Raw genomic sequence first — 25,168 nt, forward strand, 5'->3', positions numbered from 1 at the left:
CTGTCTTCCTGTACCTTAACAGATGTTGTTTGAAAGAAAAAAAAAGCATAAAAGGTCAAACAAGTTGTTTTTTACTTTGATGTTTGAGTGTGTTGGCATCAGTACTTGTTTCAAGATGTGTTTTTTGGGTAATAGACTGTGACATAAAACAACATACTTTTCAGAGAGAGTGTGTCTATTACAACATGAAGAAAAATGTTTAACTGTGTACTCAAAACATCTTGATGGTGTTGATGGAAGAAAATGGTTTCCAGCTCATTTGACATGTTTATATGGCACTTTGAGCTACTTTATTGTATGAAAATGTGCTATATAAATAAATGTTGTTATTTGTGGAGCAACAGCCATGACTGCATTTTTGGCCTAAATTCAAATCAGATTAAGGTGGGAACTGGATTCTTCATAGGGTACATATTATTTTCTGGGCTACTATTTATTTTAATAGGGAGAATACAAAGGTCCCAATGAAACTTGCAAAATATTGTCAAGGTTGTGATTATCTGACTAAGGCCAACAGGACTTACCAAATAGGACCATACAGGCAATGGCCTCAAGATAACTCAAAGGATGTCTCATAACTATATACTTCCACTGACCTGAATGGAGACCAGTAAACTTCAATCTGCTCCCCCTACTTTCTCCGACAAGAGACTCATCATATGTGGGAGAAGATTCACGAAGCAGCTATACTGTGATTGTGGTGGTGAAAGGGGATCTAATTACTATAAGAAAAATTTTATTTTTATTCATTGTTTACTATATGCCTCAATCTGGACCCAAGTTATATGTAGGTGCACCTGAAAGTATCTTTCTCATCATGATTGCTGTGCTTATTCTCTATGACAGACAATCAGGGAGGACCTTATGGTAGAGCAACCATTGGGCTGGAATGTAAATAGGCAATTGAGGTGGCTTAGAAAACTAATGACAATACCTCTGGGCACTGTCCAAGGAAGTATGTCAGGTACATGTCACAGGTAGGAAACCTAGGGCTTGACATCAGACATTGTAATAGCATCATATTGACTGGATGGAGAAGAAGCACATTGTGTTATCACTGTGAATTGATAAATATATTCTGATCTGCTCATTCTGTTAGCTTCTTGACCATTTTGCATATATATTTTTAATACAAAACAACGGAAGAAACCTGCAATTTGCCTAATTACCCTAAATATAAAAATTAGATTTTGACCATCATCATTAAATAAAACTGGGACACAGATTAATGTTACTTCATTAACATTTTGACAGGCTTCTCCAATCACTTCACTAAGGAATACAAACATCACTTGTTCAGAAATTGAAAAATAATCAGATTAAATATTGCATTATTCTGCAAAGTGCACCCTCTAAAGGATAATTTCATTTCAGCAATTTAAATTTGGAAAGCCTGTAACCAACAGGAATATACTTGTAGGAGTTTTTAATTGCTAGATAAGAACATGCTAACAGCTTTAGTTTATTGTTAAATTTAAGTTTATACTGAAAGTTATTTTATACGAATTAGAGACAGAGGTATATTTTTGACATAATCTTTACTACACTTGTCTCTTCTTGTTATTTTTCAATCCCATAGGTCTCACATTTCAAATTCAATTCAGATTCAATTCAGATCATTGCAAATCCCAGCAGCATTAAAATATTAATTATACTTAACAATAATATACCTGCAAACAGTCAGCACTGACTTCAAAGATGAATAGACATTAAGTGAGACATAGTATTTTACTTAAATAATATTCAATTTATCACCACATGATAAACCAAAGTAAAAAATCAATACTAACGGTGTTCCTTGGAAATACAGCTTGTGAGTGGTTAATTCCTTCATTTTACTTGTTAACTGTTAAGAATACTTCTGACTTTCATCTTATATCTTTTTGAAGCAATTTGCTTTCTAAACTAAACAGTCCAGGAAACCCCTCATACTGTATATTCATTTCCAAAGTTTATACAAGACACTGTGAAAGTGTTTAATCCAATACAGGGAGCAGAAAACTATTGTGCAGTATTATTAGGTACAAGGCACAAACCAGCCCTTGATCGAGGCACCAGTCTATCACAAGGCCAACTCACTCACTCACTCACTCACTCACTCACTCACTCACTCACTCACTCACTCACTCACTCACTCACTCACTCACTCACTCACTCACTCATTCATTCATTCATTCATTCATTCATATATTCACACACACACACACAAATATACAGTACAGCCCCAAAATTCGCGGGGGGTTTCGTTCCTACAGCACCCACGAATTGTGAAAAACCGTGACTTTTGGATATGTTTAAAAAATGCCTTTTAAATGCCTATTTTTATAGTTTAAGCCCTAAATACAGTATTCCCCCAAAGCACTTTAATTTCATTGCAAACTCAGCTTAATACATTAATACATTACCTAAAAACAGAATGTAAAGGTAAACCCGTCTACTGTACAGTACTGCTATGTATCCTGCGGTGCTAGAATGTAAAATACCGATGTTACCACTATACATACTGTAATTCATGCAAGCGCGTTTTCTTTGGTATGCGCTGTCATTATCTTTGTTATAAGCAGAGTAAATACATAATAATTTCATTAAAATACAGTACGGGTACTGACCAATGATGAATGATATTGATGATGATGATGAAGTAGCTGTACAGTACGATGCAGAGGATTTAAAACTCCTCGGGTGGTGTCTCTTCTTCAGGAGGAGTCGTATCTTTGGACAGGTCTTCTTCTGGTGGGGTTTCATGCTGGCTTTTCTTTATAGGTTTCAGGAATATTGTGACAGGAAGTTGCTACATTGTCTCCTGTAGCGAACTGCTGGTACAATTTCCGTGCTTTCTCACAGATGATGTTACCGTCCAAGGGGATGTTCTTCTTCCTGCTGTCGGTGATCCACAATGCCAAGGCAGATTCCATCTTGATGATATTTTTATTCCTTACGGTCGTTACCTTTTTGGCACTATCACAGAAACTTACAGATACGGTACTCCAGATCACTGCTTCGTTCTTCTTTATGTAGCGTACGGTGCTTCATTAATGCCATAGTGGCGCGCTACTGCAGCATAACTTTTTAGTTCCCGGAGCAAATCCAGTAGTTCAGCCTTCTCCTGGAGTGTTTTAAACTTCTTCTGGTGCTTAGGCTCAGTGCCAGAAGCCTTAGAAGGTGCAGGGTGTTTCAACGACATCTTGTGCGTTTAAGAATAACAAAATGAATACAATAACAAAATGGAAAACACAAGGACACTCAGCTAGAGACACGTCACAGGGCAGCAGTCAATCAGCAGCAAGGAGAAATGAATAACACTCTCAGATGGGCTACTTTCACAATCCCAAACCGCATTTCCCTCAGCGGTGGAAAACCCACTCAGCTGGAGACGCGTCATGGGGCAGCAGTCAATCAGCAAAAAGGAGAAATGAATAATGCTCTCGGATTGGCTACTTTCACCATCCCAAACCGCGTTTCCCTCAGCGGTTGCTTGCTGTTCTCTCTACAGCGCAGTATTGCCACGAAAAAAGCCATAAAAAATTGAGGAGGATATTTGCGCTTTCCGCTAACAATTAATAGTTAGGATCTAAGGAAAAATCCGTGAACGATGGAGTCCGCGAACCCTGAACCGCAACTTTGCGGGAGTCTACAGTATACACATAAACAATATGTCAATTTAAAACAGCCAGTTAACCTATTAACCTTAATATGCATATCTCTGGAATATGAAAGGGAAAACTTGAATATTTTGAGAAACACTCATGTAGACACAAGTACAGTTGCAAACTCCAGGAGAGTGGACTTAAAGTCAGGACTATGGGATCTGTGAGGCAGCAATAATAGCCACAGTGACATCTTTTTTCTGACTTGTTTTGTTTAATGTGGGACCGAGTCTATCTTGGTGGTATCAGTCTCAATTCGCAAATCCACTGCAGGGAATGAGGGTCTTTCCCACCTTCCCCACATCTCCCCTCCATGGTACTCCAGTTTTCTATCAAATCTAAAAGATATATATATATTATGTTAGCTGGCAGCAGTAAACCTGGATCTGTACATTATTAAGATGAACGCAGAAAGCACCATACCCACACAAATATAAGGATTCTGAGATTGATTCTCTTAAAGCTGCTAGGGAGAAGAAATAACCATGAAACCAAACCAGTGTGCCATTTTCACATCATTGTCAAAAATGCTGTATTCCAGGCACCACAAATCTATTCATTTGTTAACCTACTTATTAACCACACTCACTTATTATCATATTTGGAGAACTGTATGTGTTATATGATACTATTCAAGCTACCAGTTGAGTTCAAATAATAGAATAATTTAAAAATATTTGCTATCTCTTGTCCTACGTGTACCATCAGCACCTTTCTTCAGCATCCACATGTATTGCAAATTCTCTTGACAGGAGCTCCACCTTCTTGAAGGCATTTCCATAAAGTCTGCTTCTCAGACGCGTCCATTATTTTTGAGGCGCTTTTCTTGTCTCGTGTCCCGTTTTATACTTCCCATTCTTGAAGTTAACTCTCCCCACATGCCACCTATACCTTTTCTGCTCCTCTTGTGCTTCACACTAGCACTACCTCTTTGATTGCATCACAAAAGCCAAGCTGACCAATTAGATTGGTCTGAACACATACAGATGTTAGAGTTTTATTATATAGTAGATACAGCCTTGCCTCTGTATTTTACTTCTATTGCATGATAGATAGATGATAGATAGATAGATAGATAGATGATAGATGATAGATGATAGATGATAGATAGATAGATAGATAGATAGATAGATAGATAGATAGATAGATAGATAGATAGATAGATAGATAGATAGATAGATAGATAGATACTTTATTAATCCCAAGGGGAAATTCACAAATTACATTTACAAATTTACAGCATTTCCTCTCTCTTTTACTTCTATTATTTAATACTTTGTGAGAAGGTACTATATTGTACTTGTCACCAGGTGCATAGAGCAGAGCATTCTCATACAGTAGGTCTTTTTTAGCATCCCCTGTTGCTCTCATTTGGTGTACTAAAGATGTCTTAACTATTAGCCAAATACAACCCATTTTACCAGAAATGTATACCATTTATCTTTAAGTACTTCAGGTACCTCAACAGCTTACATACGGTAACACGTAGGGACAGACTTGGCACATGTTTGATATTACATTCATTTCTCATATTTCTTAAATATTCTTAAGGAACCGGTTCCTGTCACATCTTAATAATATCATAAGAAATTTGTACAAAGAAAGAACAACATTAAGTCCTACCATTTCCATTTGACAGTAACAGAACAAGTCCATTAAGGCAGGTATCTGTAACTTCTGTAATATTTGTTGCACATCTCCCAATAGCCTGAATTGTGGCAGCAGCAAAAACTTTATCTTGACTCTTTACGTACGTCTGTAAAAAATTAAAAAAAAAAAACTGTTTTCAATTATTTGCATACTATAAGGCTTATCAAGTTGTAGCGGGGCCACATAGTGTTTAAATGTCAGTTCTGAGTGCGTCTCGTTTCATTGTCCCGTTTACTGTTTGTGCATCAGTTTATGTCGTCCCCGTAAAAAGGGGGACGGATGATGGAAGGAGACCACAGCCGCCAACCTGGAAAACACCTGTTTACAATCATTCAATCACAGCCGTCACAGGACTATATAAGCCATCAGGAGGAGAAGGAAAGGGAGGGAGGAGAGAAGGAGATTTTGTTTCAACATTACGACCACGAGCAACCTGTACCTGTTTTCCATATTGCGCTTATCCATCCAGTTTGTTTTCCATCTGCCGGATTTATTTCAAGGACCTCACCACGAGATACCCTGGGGTAGGACTTAATCATCCACCACATACACGAGGATTCACGGTGAGGCTGTTCCATTTTTTTCCGGGGAGAATCAAACAACTCAATCACTAATTCAGTCATCCGCTTTCAGGACATTTTCTTTTTTACCGGACTCACGTACTCATTCATTTTCAGCTTGTCTTTCATTGTCGTTATTCGTGTTGTGTGTTTATTTGTTACAGGGACAAGGGAGGGTTTTTGTTGTGTGTATATATATATATTTGGTGGTGTCTTATTATTGCTGGGGTGGAGGGATATATTTATGTTTCTATTTTTCTATGTCATTTTACTTAATACATATAACCCGTTTTACTTCCCGTTTTTGTGTGCTTATATTTTTCACCGTCGATTGTGGGGAAAGTTCAAATGGTAAGAAGTACGGCTTGATAGTAGATTATTTCTCAGTAAATTATCCAGGCCACTGGTCTTGGAGGTGTAGCTGCCGGCTGGGTAAAAGGGGTCGGCCGTTACAAAGTTCTTGAAATGTAAGACAATATTTCTGAATATTCAACATTATTAAAGAGTAGAACACTACATCACAAAGAAATAAAATCTAATAACCTTCATTGTATCACCCAACTACAGAGAACTTGTTACAATTTCTCATCAAAAACAGCAGGAAAATAAGACTTCAAATTATGCTTTAAATGATTTTTACATTGCCCCAATCATTCATGCATCGGTTTTCTTTACTTCCTCAAGCCCACACAAAACTGAACAGAGCCAGAGACTACTCTAGCAGCCAAAGACTGAAGGCAGGAACAAGAACTGGATTGAAATCTCATTTCAACTGAGTAAACATTATGTCTTGGGAATGTGTGAGAAACTGGAATCCTTAAATGATACACAACTGTTAGCCCACAATCACTTATAACTAACCTCTTATTCAAGAAAAGCCAATGATACCATTTAAACACATCATTCAAGTAATTTTACAACCATAAATTGCATGCAGATATACAGTGAGTTGCAAAGTTTATAGAACTTTATCAGGTATTTGTTTCTAAGTAAAATGGAAAAAATAATTACATTTACATACACACAACAAACAAGACTTGTTTTTTAAATATTTAAATGCAAGACGTAATTTTTTATTGGATATAGAGGCTTTAATAATCCCAAATGAATAATACAACACAGAATATTACAAGAAAAAACTGCAGGTATAAAACGCAAGAAACAACTCAAAGTAAGCAAGAACAATGACAGCAGAAATGACCTCGAATAATGTTCTCTGCAGCAGAACAAAGCTGAGCTCCAGTGGAAATGCTAAGCCAAGCTTTTTTTCATTTTTTCCATTATTTCCAGGACAGATTTGTGCTCCGGTATTCTCTTAGATCTCTCCACATTTTATAAAACTATTCTCAGTTATAAAAATTTTTCTGACTGATTTTTTTGTGTTGAATATTTAAATTCTTTTAATTTAAAATGAGTTTCATTTTTTGTTTTATATCAGAGATACCTGCACTCTTTTTTAAAATAGTAACAGGATTTTCAAAATAACTATAATTTAAAACACATCCGGGAAGTACTAACAACACATCACCAGACAACACTTTCTCTACAGCAGACATAAAAATAACGAGAAAAAAAGATTTATAAAACACTTTAAGAATGCTATTTGAAACTCAATCTCTGAAGCCTTAAAACTCAAAACGGAATGGAGATAATCTAATCGAGTTTAAACATTAGCATAAACATTAGGAGTTTGTACTGAAAAAATAATACTCTTGCTAAATATTCAGAATTCATGTAAATGGGTGAATATGAGGCAAATGGTTCATATGTTTTTAAAAATAGCATACAACTTTTGTTTTCCATTCTCCTTTTCAAGCGAGAAAAAATTAGAATAAATTAAAGTGGATCAAAACTGATTTTAATTACAAATCATATACAGTATACAGAATCAAATCATATACAGTATAACTGCATTAAGTCTTGACTCATTAAAACCAAACTCTTAGTTTCCTCTTTTAGATGACTTTTCAAACTATTGCTGCAGCCACTTTCACTTAATTTTTGTTTTATTACATTAGACAGTGATTTAAAATGCCCTGCCAGAGATGCATGAAGTGAGAGCTAATGAGTCTGCAATAATATTCTTGTATATGGGAAGACAAAAAATTTCTTTACATTTTATTTAAATTCATATTATAAGAACTGAGACCTATGGGACTGAGAAAAAACAAGAAGAGACAAGTGTACTAAAGATTTTGTCAAAAATACACCTGTTTCTATATTTTATACAAATGTTCTTTCTACATCTGCAGAATAAAAAAAAACAAAGACTTCCTTGAAAGACAGGAATTTGCAAGTGCCCAAAAATAAACAAATAAAAAGCTGACTACAAAAATACATTAGAAAAACATATCCTTCAACCTTAAAAAAAATACATAAACCTGATAAAAATGGACTCATTTTATAGCATAAAACATTCCTTTAGCTTACACTAGTTATTATAATCAAAACAACTTGACCTTTTTACATTCACTATTAAAAACAGCAAATTCCTCTCACCTGAAATTCCCTGAGGATGGTAGAAATATTAGCTTCATTAGCTAAATTTGTCAGGATTTCCAACTGCAAAATAAAAAGACAAAGAAAAATATAAATATGATAATTACTTATTAAGTCCAATATTTGCATTTCAGATTACAAATTAATTCAACAATGGAAAACCAAGGCAATGTTATGTTCCTGCCTTAAATATGTTAATTTAAAGTGGCAATCTCTGTAAAAAAATGTATTTGCAAGCTATCCTAATTCAGGAATGAAAATACCCATGCTTAAATTTTTCTCCTCCACATTAATTGTTGCTTCATGTCACAGTTCATTATATTTAATATGAAACACATTAAACCAAACGGCAAACTTTTCATTACCTTTTTTATCTTATGGTTTCAAATTGATCTGCCTTATTTGCTACCTTATTCTGAATGTATACATCAGATTGTCTTTGTTCTGTATTATGCCTCTTAATAGAATGTTCAATTACAGTGAATGATGATGAAGCTAAAAAACTAAAACTATACCTTTGCCATCTTATAAACTTACTGTATGTTGCTCAAGTTTGTGAAGGTTAATAAAATGTACAATACTATTTCAACATGCTATCATTTTAAATTCAAGTTAAAGCAAAAAAATCAGGTTCTAGAAGTAAGAAACAAAGAAAAACAGATTAAGCACACAGTTAATTAATGATCAAATAACAATTACTATTATTAAGTGTGTTAAATTTCACACAACTCTTGTGGGAGAACAGAGGAGTAGCTAAAATGCGCTTAACTTATTGCACACTCTCATTTACAATGTGCCTGTCATAAATCACTTAAGATTTGTCCTAAATGTTACTCTCAAAGTCACATTGAGCCGCTTTCTTCATTTCTGTTCTATTTCCATGTATTTTTTCCTAATACTTCATGCATATAGGCCCTACAATATGAGAGACACCAGGCCATTGAATTATTCAGCTGGGATGCAAGGGAATCCTGAGTGAATATGAATTATTGTCAAGTTTATTTTCATGCATACGCAGTAAATGGAAATACAATGAAATTCCTACTTGGATGTCTCTTTCAAGGCAACAACAATAAAATTTTAGAAAAGAAACGCACACAAAACAGATTCATATATTATATTATATTTTATATATATATATATATATATATATATATATATATATATATATACACACACACACACACATACATAAATATGCATATATACAGTATACACATTTAGACAAACACATACATATATATATGTTCCAGGAGACAGGCAGTTACTCTAGGAGAGCTGGACAGGGCCGTAGAATGTCCTTAACCCAACAGCAGGACCGGAATCTGCTCCATGGGGCAAGGAGGAACAGGATGAGCACTGCCAGAGTCCTACAAAATGACCTCCAGCAGGCCACTGGTGTGAATGTCTCTCACCAAACAATCAGAAACAGACTTCATTAGGGTGGCCTGAGAGCCCAAAGTCCTCTAGTGGGCCCTGTGCTCACTGCCCGGCACCATGGAGCTTGATTGGCATTTGGCATAAAATACCAGAATTGGCAGGTCCACCACTGGCACCCTGTGCTTTTCACAGATTACAGCAGGTTCACCCTGAGTATATGTGACAAACGTGAAAGGGTCTGGAGAAGCTATAGAGAATGCTATGCTACCTGTAACATTGTTCATCATGACCAGTTTGGTGGTGGGTCAGTAATGGTCTGAGGAGGTACATCCATGGAGAGACACACAGACCTCTAACAGGCTAGACAACGGCACCTTAACTGCCACTAGGTATTGGGATGAAATCCTTGGACCCATTGTCAGACCCTATGCTGGTGCAGTGGGTCATGAGTTCCTCCTGGTGCACATCCCTGGCCTCATGTGGTGAGAGTATGTAGGCAGTTCCTGGAGGATGAAGGAATTGATACCACTGACTGGCCCCCACACTTGCCTGACCTAAATCCAATAGAACACCTCTGAGACATTATGTTTCGGGCCATCCGACACCACCAGGTTGCACGTCAGACTGTCCAGGAGCTCAGTGAAGCCCTGGTCCAGATTTGGAAGGAGATCCCCAGGACACCATCCGTTGTCTCATTAGGAGCATGCCCTGACATTGTCAGCCATGAACACAAGCACTTGGGTAGCCATACAAACTACTGAGTACAGTTTTGAATTGCTGCAATGAAATTTCGCCAAAATGGACTAGCCTGTCGCATCATTTTTTCACTTTGATTTTCGGAGTGTCTTTGAATTCAGCCCTCTGTGGGTTGATAATTTTCATTTCCATCAAACAATGTGGCATCCTTTCATTCCTAACACATTACCCAGTCCATATCAGTACAGATATCCAGCATTATTTTTTCCCCATTGATATCTGGGAGTTTTCAAAGTGTTCCTTTAATTTTTTTGAGCAGTTTACTATGTCAAGAGCAAAGCATACCCACATACTTCTGATAGAGAGAGAGAGAGAGAGAGAGGAATTTTGTGGTTTCCTGATAGTTTATAATTTAATAAAACAATTACATAAAAAAAGAAACAATAATGAAGCTAAGTGGTGCTTTTGCAGACCAATTTGCTGAGTATCTTTGCAAATGTGTGTTTATTAATAGTCTTAATCAACTGTTCAGGATTATGTGGAGACAGATTTTATTCAGAATCAAAGGGCATAAGACATAAATCAGGTATCAACTCATTGTGAGGCATTCACAAGCCAGTCATAGATACATTAGGAATATTTGGAGGAACTAAATTAAATTTACAGCATGTCTGTGAGTAAGAGAAACACTTGGCTCCTGTAGACAACTAACAAGAACATTCCAACTCTACACAAAATACACCCTAGCTGTGAATTAAATTTAAGGCCTGGGCATTTATCAGCATGGCTATGGGACTTTCCCTGAAGTAAATTCATCATCTCACTATAGATGTGGTATTTATCATATTAAATCAAAGAATGGAATAAGAATTTAATGATAGTCCAGAAATGAAAATTAATCAACTCCAAATACTCTGAGTTTTATATTTGGAATAATAATGTAGATCTCCTGTATCAGTTAAAATCCAGTTATAAACCAGAGTAATACAAAATGTATTATTTCTGTTAAAAGATCTTCATGTGGAAAACAAATTGCACACAATGGCAAGTCTGATGCCCTCTCATGCATGATTAACACACCAAATAGGATATACTGATGATTTCATTCTTAGAGGCAATTAGAATTACCATCCATGTGTTCCAATATTAAGGACTGCAGGTATTTTTATGGTAATATTATTTTATTCACATTTCATTGGCCCCCCATTTGAAAATGCAAACAAGACTGATCACAAATATTACAGTGCAGCAGCTAGAGACCTATAAATTCATTACTGTAGCCATAGTGAGCCATTCTGCAAGTTAATGAGTAGGAAAAGAGACTCTGCGCCCAGTTTTACAAACTCATGTAGAATCAGCTGTGTGGAATGCATTATTATTTATACAACTTGATGAACCTTGAGGATCTAAAAAAAAATATACCCGCTGAATAAAAAACTGAAAAATGTCTAATAACACAATCACCTGCATTTCTTTGAGATTTTGTTTTATGGCATAGATGGACCAACCTATATTCATTAAGCATGACATTATTTCAATAATTAATTTTTATTTTATATGCAATATTTGCTTCATAACCCAAAAAATTATTATTTTATGATTATTTTCCTTAGAAACTAGATATTATCCATTTCTTTTTGTTTTCCCAGAAAAGATTAAAACCCCAGTTCTAAACTATCTTAGTGTTATGTGACTCATTATTTAGATCTTATTTGGTTCTTTTGGCATTAATAAAACAAATTATGCTAAACTATGTATTTTATTATTATGCAGCATGTATATATTTTGCCCAGATCTAACTTAGTTTTTGAAAGAAATAAAACTACAATAATGAAAATACGAATTCTTGGGTGAGATGTTTAGAGATAATAAAAATTAAAAAAAAATTATACCTTTCTCATCTATGCAATCAGAATATAAGGCACAATGCATAAGACACAGTGCACAGTAAGTATTCTAAAAAATGAAGATAATGTACAAAATTAAAGCTACGGTAACGCAACAAAAAATGGCTCAACAACTAGCCACTGATCAAACAAGCAATACCCAAAACCAGGAACTGATTTAGCTCAAAGGAGCAGTTTTATTTAAGGGACAGTGAAAACAGCATTTTGCACAAGAGTGGCTATTTAGTTTATGAAAATATTTTTTTTTCCCCTGGAAACTAACACATTAACTAACATGTTAACATTTACTTGCAAATGAACTGCACCAAACACAAGCAACTTACACTGTGTGTGTGTACTATGGTATATATTGATTACATTTTTACAATTGTAACTGTCATTTTTGTTTGTGTACTCAAGCTTTTAACAATACCAATCACCTACAGTATTCTATGACATAAGAACATTAGAATTGGTAGCTTCTGATTTTATTTTTGCACTAAGTTCCTGCATAAACACCTGTATACAAGATTCATGTCATATAATAAGCGTTATCTTTGGTACTTTTCCAATTAAACTAAACTATTTCCCACGTAGGTGTTATTTGTTCATTTTTTTTATTAACACAATGAAACATAATAGGCTTATTGGTTCAGTGGCCAACAAATGCAACTTTTATGCTGTCTTACCTCATTATTTACATGAAAACTCCATCCTGTAGGATAGACTGGCTTTACCCAAAGTCTTTGACACACAAGCTTAGGAGGCAGAAGTCACACCCTTTTAACTTAAGCTAAAATGTCAGTTTTCCTCAAAGGGCCTCTTTGGAATGCAGCTTTTGAGTCTTGTCCAATAAAACTGATAGATCAAAGGCAAATGATGTCTACAGATATCCCTGAGATGCACCATTTAAACACATTGTTTAGTAAGCAAAGTGTAATAACTCAGAAACTGGCATCCTTGGCGGACAAAACTTTGCACCAATTGTCAACCAAGAGACTGGGCTTATGTGCACCAAAGAAACCAACAGCTTAACATTCACTCCTTCATTTATAATCCACTGCAAGGACTAGATCTGGGCTCTCTCTGCTCTCAGCCTGGCTGCAACTGTTGCTACATAGCAGGACCACTATTCCCTAGGGTGTGGCCACAACAAAGGCTGGAGTGATGCAAACTGCAAGAGTGGAAGACCATTTGTAATGGGGATGGATGCAGGACCCACGTGTAATCTGAATCTTGTTAAAGTAAAGCAACGTGCAAATTCAAGAGAGACTGTACATAAAGAAAAACATTCGTCTTGGTGGAACAGGGTGTCACTGAATGTCAAGCAGATGTAATTTTATGATAGCAAAAGATGAATACTGTGTGTGAAACTTTAAAGACAAACTGCAACCACAGGGTACAACACCAAAGTGAAGAAAATAAGATTCTGAACAAAGAATCAAAAAGCATGTTGACAATTCTTTCACATGTGCTGAACAAAGCAGACAACCAAAGAATCGGCGTAAAGCATTGCTTACACCGAGAATCAACAAGAACCAAACCATAAGTACACCTACTTTGATTCTAAGAATTATTGACTGCAACTTGATAGCCGGGATAAAGCGAGCTAATGTATTCTAGTTATTGGTATTACTGTAAATGAAAAATAATAACCTGTGTGAAAGATAAGTTTTAGCTGTTTTTTTCCAAAACTCAGGTGGCAAGATTCAGAGCAGCTTCTAATACACTCAAGTAGATACATAGAGGAGATGTTATGTGTGTGACAGCTGATATACCAGTGCAGACTGTCTGTGAAGAAATCAATGCCACCATCACAGTGGCTAGCTGACAACTTTTCTATCTAACCAGCTGGAAAAGCAGACTTGTGACCAGAACTTTTTAAATACAGTCTGGAACGAATATTGTTTCCTAATAATTCTTTAGATAAAAAATAGGTAACATAATTCAGAGGTTTTGTGTGTAAAGTAATGGAGATTTATGACTACAAACAAAGTAATATTATTTTATGTGGATTTTCGCTGATTTATGAAATTTGTTCATAATTTCTACAGATCTGTTCATAGTTCTGGTGTCCTTGCTGTAAGGTGAAGCAGAGCTCTTGCCTATACTGTACCACAATGCTGTCCGTACACAAACAACTAAACAGTAAAATGCTTACAACCAAGGAAAAATATTACCAAAAATAATATTGCGTTGCTTTTGCTGTCATAAACCTCTCTCAGAAATTTTTCTCTATACTTAAAAAAAAAAAATCTTTGGGAGGGAGACGAGACGTGATCCTCTTGGAAGACAATTTGAAGTCCTGCGAGAGACACTTTAACTTGCTCCCAGCTCCTAAAACAACGACAAGCGACAAGCAAAACATGCAGCTCACCAGCAGCAGAAGCCCAGCAGATGATCCAACCGCTTCTGCTTGTGTGCGTTCAAACCCCCCCCCCCCCCCCCCCCCCCCCCCCCCTTTCACATAGCGAGCAGCAGAGACACAAAGAGGCAAAAGGACAGCTGCTGTACAGGCTTTCAAATGACCTATGGGCAGCATGACAGCAGCAGAAAGACAGCAGATGATCCGACAGTATGCGTTCTCCATACACAGAATGATTGATTCCACGGATTACTGATTCAAGGATTATTATTCTACTTTCTTAAATGTAAAAGCCAATACTTTAATCTTCTCTCTCTCCTAAACTCTGTCCAGTTCCTCTTTTTTTACAGCCTGCCTTCTAAGACCAAATCTGTATCAGTAATAAAATTTGACAAGTACCATAATGCTTTGCTTAGAGGAACACCACAACTTAATTACCACAATGGTTAGAAAAACAAATCAAATTAAGACTGGCCAATTTAGAAACTCCTGATCCATTTAGGTAGACTGATTTCAAACAATGGCCCATCGATGAGTAACGCTATATCCTACTCTGGGTTAGGCAGCCAAGCAGTTTTTAAATTTACTGTAAATTTTGGTGATCAACTTTATAGTAGATTATAATTTCTATAATTTGTTTATAGGCTTTCATATTTACCAATGTTATAAAAGCTAAACACTTCATTATTGATGTTAAAGTAATTCCTTCACACTCTCCTTCAGATTTACTAATGACCAATAATTTACAAACAAAGTAGAAGTGCAGTCCAGATAATGTGACAGTGACATCAATGGAGTACACAGGTCGATGCCTACGATGTGGTAAAGAAGCTGTATTCTTATTATGGCAGGCAGGCAGTATGGAGTAGCAGCTAAGACTTTGGACTTCAGACCCTGAAGTTGTGGATTTAAATCATGTTACTGACACTAGGTGATCATTAGCAAATCACTTCACCTGCCTGTGCTCCAATTGGAAAAACAAAAAGAAATGTAACCAGTTTTACCTCTCAAACATTATAAATTGCCTTAAACAAAAGTGTCAGCAAGGTAAGAATAACAATAATAAAAAAATACAATTAGAGTTAGCAATGCAAGTGGTTCTGAATATTTATGAATAATTATGCACAAACTACTTATATTTTCTTTCATCCAATTGCTATGTAACTAATATATTACAAGAGATCAGTACTTGGTACTACTTAGAGTGAATAAGGTTTCAAACAAAAAACAAATCAAATAAACAAATTCATACCAGTGTGAACAACAAGCTGCAGAATTAAATTTTCTGATTTAAATTACCAGAAATAAATAAAACTGTTTGCAGGAATGCAAAAACAAAGAAAAATAAAGAGGTTCATGAAAGAATAATGAAATTCACTGGACAGGAGAAATACTTTCCAGGCTAAATAATTACAATCACATAGTCAGAAAACATAAAACTAAAATAAATTGTACCTTGACAGAAAGCCAACAAAGCCTAGATTGATAAAAGGTGAATTATATTTAACAAAATTATTCTTAGTCACATCCAAAAAACTCACCTTAAGTATCTTGATATGTGTTGCATCTGTTGACCTCACATAAAAACTTTTCAAATATGGCTCAAACATGCCCTGAGGAGAGAAAAAGAAAAGTAAATTAGACAATGTATTTCTGCTTTGTTTGGTGTAAAAAAAAAAAAAAAAAGAAAAAATGTCTTACCTTTCTCTGAATAGAGATTGTTGCTATATTCTGCAGTACTATGTATTGTACCTCCCTGTAACAATAAATAATGCATATTTTACAAATACATATATTACATCAAATAATATAGATGACTTCTGTCACCAAGTTCAAGACACTGATTGAAAACATCAAAGGTCCATAAACTCAGAGAAGAAGATTGAATCTAAAGTGATCCAGAATTTCATTACATAAGCTCAATTTCATTTTTTTAAAAGTTATTTTGCAAAGCTACTTACAATCAGGGAATAAGGTTGTGCTTATATTATATATATATATATATATATATATATATATATATATATATATATATATATATATATATATATATATATATATATATATATATATATATACATACATCTATCACACACTAGCGGCATGTGGTCTTCAGGACAAAAAAAGCAACCAGAGACTGCTTAGCAGTTTTACTATATATTTGTGAACTTGGAGAGCATGAGCTAACTCTTACGAATTGCCCACTGCAGAGGACATGGATCCACCTGTGCTTGCTGCCCCACTGGCTTTCGTAAGAAGACACTGGCGATACCATATCTTGGCTGTATCACTGGCATACGAGTCCTATTAATCTTTGTCTCAAGAAAATACCTCCAGATAGACAATGGCTTTAGTGAAAACTTCAAGCCTTGCCCTTCGTTGCTGAGGATTTTCACTTGAATGTTGTTGAGCCGCAGCTTTCACTTTGTTGTTGTGTGTAAAATCTGCAAATTATTATCTATATTTTCATTATATTTTACTCAAGACAAAACAACAGATGAAGTTAAATAAAGGACACTTGCATTGGTAGTTTAAAATCAAAGCATTCTGTTTTCCTAAATTGTACCAATATCAATCAAAGTTCCATCTCTTTGATCTGAACAGGAATTCGGAAGATGCCACAAGCTGTATTGATTATTTTATTCCCTGTGAAGGGAAGTGCACCAGGACTAAATTGGTTTACAGATTGAGACAAGAAATTTTTAAAACATCATAAACTTTATTGCTTCGGAAAACGGACATATTCAAACAGATTAAAGAGTCTGAGTAAATTAATTCATCATATTGACACCCAGACAATCAGAATATCTAATAATCACATGTTGCAAAACCCCCACATAGAATTTTGTAATAAATATGCCTCATCTGAAGAGGACAAAGGGACGGAAGAAGAAGAGGAAACAGCGACGACAAAAGAGGGTGCCAGCAACATGTGGCCGTTTTCATCTAATCGTCAAAAAAGCATCTCATGAACAACTTCGAGTGCAAGATCACAAGCTGCCTCGGATATTCATCTTTGACATCTTTACATTTTCATAAGCTTTTCCAAAAGACTATATCCAGACTTTACTATTAATCTTGTTTTTTATTATTCCTTGTTCTATTTGGTATTATTATTCATGTAAATAATACCATGCTGCTTTTAACTTTGTATACTTTGTCTTCATATTTGGAGTGATTGAGGTAATGAAGTAATCTTTATTAAGAGCACCTGGAGCACTCAGAAGTTTGCCATACGCTCTGATCTGCAAAGTTTATTAAGACTGAAGGTGAGAGCTCCACCTAATAGAACAGTACGTAAAGTAAGGCATTCTTGGTTGATAAATGGCCTATAGTCAAGGATGTTGAGCCAATTCCCAACAGTTTTTTAAACAATTTGTTGTTTTACATGTTGAATAAACATAATAAGGATTTTTTTCATTAGTGAAACCTTTTAACACTACATCAAATCTAAAGTAATATGTCAAAAACAAACTGTTTGCAAAAAATAAAAATGGAAATTATGCAGGTAAAATCAACTCATTCCCCTTTAAATGACAAGCCTTAATATAAAATTTTCAACAATTCAGAATTTATTCAAAGACTCCAAATTGTGGTAAATTACTGGAGACATTTAAAAAATAAACCTTAAAGCTGAACTACACAACTTTTACATTGATTTTCAGCCATAGACTCATTTATAAAATCTTAGCAAGTCAGGGGCCAGTCCATGATCACCACCAGTCATGTAGTTTGATGTGCCCAGAGTTTCAGTCATACCAGCCTATGACTCATCCACCTAAATAAAACCGGCTTGATTTTAAGTTGTAGGGGTGGGCAGATGTTTGTGTTTAAGAGACTGTGGTGAAGCGGCTCCACAGCTCAAGTCAACAGAGCCACTTTTTAAATAAATAATCGCCGCACTCGTGGCTTAGCGAGGGGGCATGGTATGTGTGCCAGGAGCAGTTCCCAGGTGATGCGTGATGCAGATGGTCCTCACTTAAGTGCACAGGTGAGGGGTCATCCGCATCCGTAATTGGTGCCAGGAGCTACTAATTGCCACATCTGTTCCACATCTCCGTAATAAATAGAAGCGTGATGCGGCTAGGTGGGAAAAAAAGAAAAGGAAAAGTGAACAGAGGTTGCAGGAGAAGAAGGCAGGAAGTGGGGAGAGGAAAGCCGGTGCAAGAGAGTGAGAACGAGCGAGCATAGGCTCGCGGGCAGCTGAGCAGTGAGCCCTAGCGGGGTGTTTGACCAACACCTACGGCAATCGGTAGTGGTCGCTCCTGCTGAGCGTGTAGTTGAGGAGCAAGAGTGACCAGAAGAAGGATGGCTCGCCGCAGAAGACAGCGGGAGTCAGGAGGCTTGGGAGATGGATGCCCCAGCGTGAGCATCCTGGTCGCTGAGAAACTCAAGTCTCGGTCTGGGGAGAGCAGAACCAAAGCCAGGGATCGGGAAGCCTCCAGACCAGCAGGCAGAGCAGGTCAGCTGCAGCTAGGGTGGCTCACCTGGTGCATAGCCTGGATGGGAGAAGCAGGGGAGTCGTCAGTCACCAGAAGAAGAATGCACCAGGCTTTAATTTTAAAAGGTCAGCTTCCAGCCATTGCTTTAACCTCATTTTAAAAAGGATTTTTTCTATATATTGGACTTTAACCTTCACCAGTTCACTTGTTTTATTGGTTTATTTATTTAAAGATTTTTGAGATGCACTGCACTATTTATTTGAACACTTTGATTGTTGTTTTTTTAATAAAAGCACATGGCACTGTTGCACCGTCCCCTTGCTTTGTTGTGCCTCACTGCCTAGCTCATCGGTGACATTACCGATAGTGTCGGGTTCAAGAGCTCCCAGAAGGAAGATGGGAGCATGGAGCGATCCCGCATCATCACAGAGACTGGATAAACAATGCAATAATAATGCATTCAAAGTGGCAAGAAAATAAGTAAAAATGGGTGTTTTAGACCCCACAAACAGATTAGAAGCTTTTCTGTCCACAGTTTTGGGTTTGTCACCATGACAGAATGGAAAAATGGGAAAAAGGCCAAGATTGAGGTTGAATTCATGATACCTGAAAAGTATTCATACAGTCACCAACTCTATAGGCTTGTATAATAAAGGGCTGTCAGAATGCAACAAGCTCACAATACTTTGGAAATTTGAAAACTGTTATGAACAAATCATGAGGCAGTCATGCAATCTGAGATCAAGGCATTATGTTTGACATGCTCTTCAACTACAAGATGTGTATCCTGCTGCTAACCTAAAGAAAATTCACAAACTAGAATGAGAAAATTTTCTGCAAAGTGCAACAAAATCTTTTTAAAAGGCACTGAGCACACTTAGTTCAGTGCACACCATTGTTCAAAAGTGAAAAACAGCATAGTCACAGTGCTCACACCCAACAAACCAAACCCTTTAAAACTGACTAATGAAAAACAAACTAAATGTTTTACAAAGTTATATCATGAAAAAGTGCATCTCTTAATCAGTTACCTAAGTGGGTAGAATTATCAATGATGTTTATCAGATCAATAACATTAAAAGAATGGAGTTAATTCTGGCAAACTTTTACCCCAGTTAAAAAACATAGGTTCCCAGTCGGTAGGTCATAAGACATGAACATAAGACAGCTGTTCAAAATAGTCCTATTCAACACAAAGAGCATTGTGTCTAAAAACTAACTTTATTTTTATTATTTTTACAACCAAAAATAACTTGTTTGTAACACTCACTGAGAAATTATGCAAATGTCATCTCTTTGGCAGAATAAGTGGTTTGTATAATATATTCTATTATTTACTGTAAGTGTTACTTAGTAATACATGGAGCTGGGTTTTGAAATACAGTATCTATGACCTGCATCTATCGTTCCAATTTTATTCTATACAATAAACTTGTTGATGTGAATTTCCCATCGGGATTAATAAAGTATCTATCTATCTATCTATCTATCTATCTATCTATCTATCTATCTATCTATCTATCTATCTATCTATCTATCTATCTATTATTTCTTTAAAAAAGAAGAAATCTGTTTTAGTTTGTTAGAATGAAATTGATAATTAGAGAGTATATCCTGAGAGAACATGCCTTACTTTTCAAAAACAGACTTGGCTGATATGTCATTAGCTACAAATAGACTGAGTGGTTTCTGGAAAATGAACTCTGTGGAAGAGGCTGGGGTAAATCAAAAAAAAAAAAATCACAAAAGCAGCAAACCAAAACTGTGTCTAGACTTTAATGGTGTAAAACTGATGTTGCTGAACAGAATAGTTTCATCTTAAAACCATTATCTTAACAATAAAAGTAGAAGAATTGAATAAACTGATCTGCATAACCACTTACCTGTGGCTTCGGAGTAATCGAACTAATGACTTGGAAATAATGCCTACATCTGCCTTTGGAGCTAGGTGCCAATACAGCTGAGCAACTGCCATCACAACCTGTAAATAAAATCACACTTATTATTAGTATACTTAGGAAATGGTCAAGTCACAGTTAAGTACTTAATTTAGCAAGCTGTATGTCCTAATCATTTAGCTAATTTATAAAGCAAAAACATAAACTGAACAATCCACATTACCATTAACATAAAATGAGTAATAACAATGTTAGCTTCTGGAAAAACATAACTAATTTTTTTCCTTTAACAGAATTTTTCTTCTCTCTCTTCTGTACTAAATTCATAATTAAACAAATTATAAATTACACAATCTTGATAAACTAATGAAGCAGGTAACAAAAAAAACTTTTTGTGAAAGAAAATTGAAATTAATTCTAACAAAATAACGCAATAGCATATTTTACAAATATGTAAATTATACCGTGCTAGTATTTTACATATTATTTTTACAATATTTATACATATATTTAAGCATATCTTCTTTAGTCTTTATGATCAGAAGTATTTCAGAAGGAATTCTTACCTTTTCTAAATGGTATAAAATACATGATGTAAAGTAAAAGAATATTTAAAAAAAAAAAAAAACACACACTATTATAAAGTTTTTTGATTGCACTCAAATCCCCTACATTCTGCACTGTGTAACATTATAATACGCTTTTACAGTTGTTAAAACAGTGTAGATATTTAACCATCTCTGAGCCAAATTTAGGTACGGACCGAACACTGATGATGAAAAGGATTTTTCATTGCATAATTTACGAAACTAAAACCCCCAAATAAATACTTTGCAGCCCATATAACACAAGCAGAGACAAATAACACCTGATTTATTCTTTTCAAATTCAGTACGTTCACTATACATCAAAAGCTTTATGACCACTCTCCATAGTTTCTTTCAAATACCTATCATTATGAGCCAGAAGTTCTAGTATAATCAATTACTGGGGGAATTTTAATTATTCCGCTATCCCTGCAAGTTACCTGAATCACTCTGACACGTTAGTGTGTTTATGTTTACATAATCATATAATGGCTTGGTTAAATAGTAACATTATGCAAAAAATAAACAAACGCATTCTTTACCACTTGGTTTTTAAGGGAGAAGACAACACTATTGCAGTCATATAAAAAAAGTTCATTTTATTATTTGGACAACAAATAATAACTTAATGCACTACTGCCGAGACTACTCCCTCTCAGAAATAAGATTACATAATAGTAAATTTGAATAATATATAATGACAAGTTTATTTTACCAACAAAAAGGATTGTTGCAAATGTCTGTAAAAGAATAGCTATCATATTTTGGGGGGGGGGGGGAACAGAGGCAATAAATAATGCTATCATTTCAGAACAGTACACTATACAATTATTATTACAGTTAATTATAAGGTAACTTGTAATTTAAAATAAAGACATGTCACTGCTTACTAAACTGTGTGTTTTAATTCTAAGGATGAATGTGGACTATACCACAGGTCTCTGGATCCCTGATTTTGTAAGGTACAGACATCAGACAGTAAAGTTGGGCAAATACCAGTCAGGGCCCATGACCATGAGCACAGGGTCCTCTCAGGGCTGTGCTCAATCTCCTGTTCTTTTCTATGTCTACACTAATGACTGCACCTCCAGCTGCTAAACTTCTAAAATTTCCTGTTGACACCATCCTGATTGGCCAGATCGCAGATGGATAGGTGGTACCATACACAAGGAGGGTGTAGCGATTAACCAAATGGTGCACCCTCAACAATCTTAACTTGATTTTGGAGTTACTCCTCACATCCTACACTTTACTATATCGTTATATATATTTGTTTTGTGCAATGTATTTTTCACTTCTGCTGCATATAATGTTGTGAGGGTGCCATGTATAATACATCGTGTTGTTTAATTGTATTTACCTTGTTATGTGTACAGATGTAATACCCAGAGAGATTCCAAACAACTATGTTGCCAGGTTATAACTTTTCTCATACTGTTTCTTTCTGTGCTGAAGTAACCGCCTTATCAGCTCAGTTACTCGATTTCATTTTCAAAAAAATTTCTGATTCAAAACTTTGCCCCGTACTTTTAATAAACACCTAAAACCACTGGCTCACAAAACTACCCTGTAATCATGTTGTTATCAATTCTATAATTGTTTACTTAGTGTTGATGTGCTGTATGAAACCAAGTTTGAATGGCTGTTAAAACATTTATAAATGATCTGCTTCAAGACAGTGTGTTTAAATCAATATTACACAGAAAAAATAAAACAATGAATGGCAAGATATTGTTACACTGGAAGGACCAAATATACAAGAACAGTGTCACAATATATCTAGCAAGTCACTGTAATACTGTAAAATATCTTTTTTTTTTTTTTAAACCAGGAAAAGTGTTAACTATCCTTAGATGAAAGTGATGCTAACTCAGACCAGCTCCAGATAAATGTAGGACATGTCTAGATAATTTAATGCAACAAAATACAAATCACTGTTTAGTGACACATGTAGAATTGTGCCACAGAATAGCATGCTTTGACTGGAAAGAACACCCTGCCATACAAAACATATGCTTGAAAATGCAATTAACAGTGATTCTGAATTGGGTTATCCCAGTATAATAAAAAAAAAAAATCTTTCCAGTAAATAAAATAATAGAGGAATCAGTGCTAAAACATTTTATTGTTGCACTGAACTGTAGAATAAAGATATTCTTTTGTAAGATGGCTTGATTTCCCATTACACATTTGTCTTTCATCTCTCTATTATAAAAAAATGCTTCTTTTCTGGTTTGTTTTAAGAGTATATATGCTGTCAGTGATATAAATGAAAAGCACTTTTTATTTTCTGCAGTTTTTAATCTTGCAATTTAAGTCAAACAAAGGTGGTCTATTTGTGTATATATGGAGTTTATTCAAAACCTTTACATGAGCAACATTGTATCATAATGTTAAATATCTTACTAAACTAAAAAGCAAAATATGACACAATTTTAAATTGCTTAAATAAAACTATATAGGAAAGTAGCAGGTGAATCAAAATGAGGATGGTATATACACACACAACAACAGACACCAACCTTTTCTATACCAACAAATAACATTTATTTTATTTAAGTGTCTTTTAATTCTTATCATAAGCAATAGAAAAAAAAAATAGAACAGGGAGTGGCATCTTAGAAACACACTTTAAAAACTGAGGCATGTAATGCAGTTCTAGGGAGATCAAAGACATTATACAAAAGCATATATAAAATATACACATGTCCGGGGAGGCACACAGAACCAATTTTCTATATATAAAAAATGTCCTCTATAAAAATACTATTGCCCTTGAAAACCAACTATGTTTTAACTTTAAATTCACGTTTATATATATGGAAATTGATTAAGTACATTCTTATTTTTTATGAGACAAGAACACCAATATCTACTTCACTTATTAGTCTAACCTTGATAAAAGTGTAATCCGTTAATAATAAACTAAGGTAGCTGGAAATATTTGTGCTCATATAATGTTGTCAAGGTTACTTGAATTTTTCATGGTAGATTTGCTTAATGTCAAGTAAAGAATATTCCCATTGACACAGTCAAAGCTTTAATACTTTTTTTTTTCTTTTTTCCCCTAAATGCAGCAATGCTGGACTTCTTTAAGGCATATTTAAGTTTGAACAGCAACTGCTTTTCCAGACTTATCACATATTAAAAATAAGATACTTTAACATCTTAAAAATAAGATACTTTAATATGTTATTGTTTACTTAACAAAAATTGCTCCCCTCGACTTTCTCATATACCGAGATAGAGGAAAAGGTCATCAGAACCACTTCCAGTTGTGTAATACTTCTCAAATATCATGTGTCTTTGTTTCTCATCATAACTAATTGATAATATAGATACACAATCATGTATATCTCTCTATCATCAAATTGAAAAAATCTCATGGCCAAGGTCTCATTTTGCGGGACTTGAAAAAATCTTCCAACATAAAAAATGTAATTTTTGTGTGGAATATTTCTTTAATGTACCTCCACAAGTAGTATTAGGAAAATACATGTGATGGTTTAACAATTCACTGATGAGGCATTCTAAGAAGTCAACACCCACTTGAGCCAA

The 25,168-nt window shown here is 35.2% G+C and overlaps 1 protein-coding gene across 2 annotated transcripts in view; it reads right to left on the reverse strand.

Annotated features, from left to right (window-relative positions):
- The window catches only part of ap3b1a (adaptor related protein complex 3 subunit beta 1a), a 318,566-nt gene that overhangs the window by 185,103 nt on the left and 108,295 nt on the right, over positions 1-25,168 (reverse strand). For both annotated transcript variants that reach the window (XM_028805706.2, XM_028805707.2), the window contains exons 9-13: positions 21,009-21,106; positions 16,385-16,439; positions 16,225-16,296; positions 8,357-8,419; positions 5,271-5,403 (exon numbers count right to left, since the gene is read on the reverse strand). In XM_028805706.2, the coding sequence (XP_028661539.1) occupies positions 5,271-5,403; positions 8,357-8,419; positions 16,225-16,296; positions 16,385-16,439; positions 21,009-21,106 (421 nt within the window). The remainder of the gene's footprint in view (positions 1-5,270; positions 5,404-8,356; positions 8,420-16,224; positions 16,297-16,384; positions 16,440-21,008; positions 21,107-25,168) is intronic.

The sequence above is a fragment of the Erpetoichthys calabaricus genome, chromosome 7 (assembly GCF_900747795.2).
Source record: "Erpetoichthys calabaricus chromosome 7, fErpCal1.3, whole genome shotgun sequence".
Classification (NCBI taxonomy): Eukaryota; Metazoa; Chordata; class Cladistia; order Polypteriformes; family Polypteridae; genus Erpetoichthys; species Erpetoichthys calabaricus.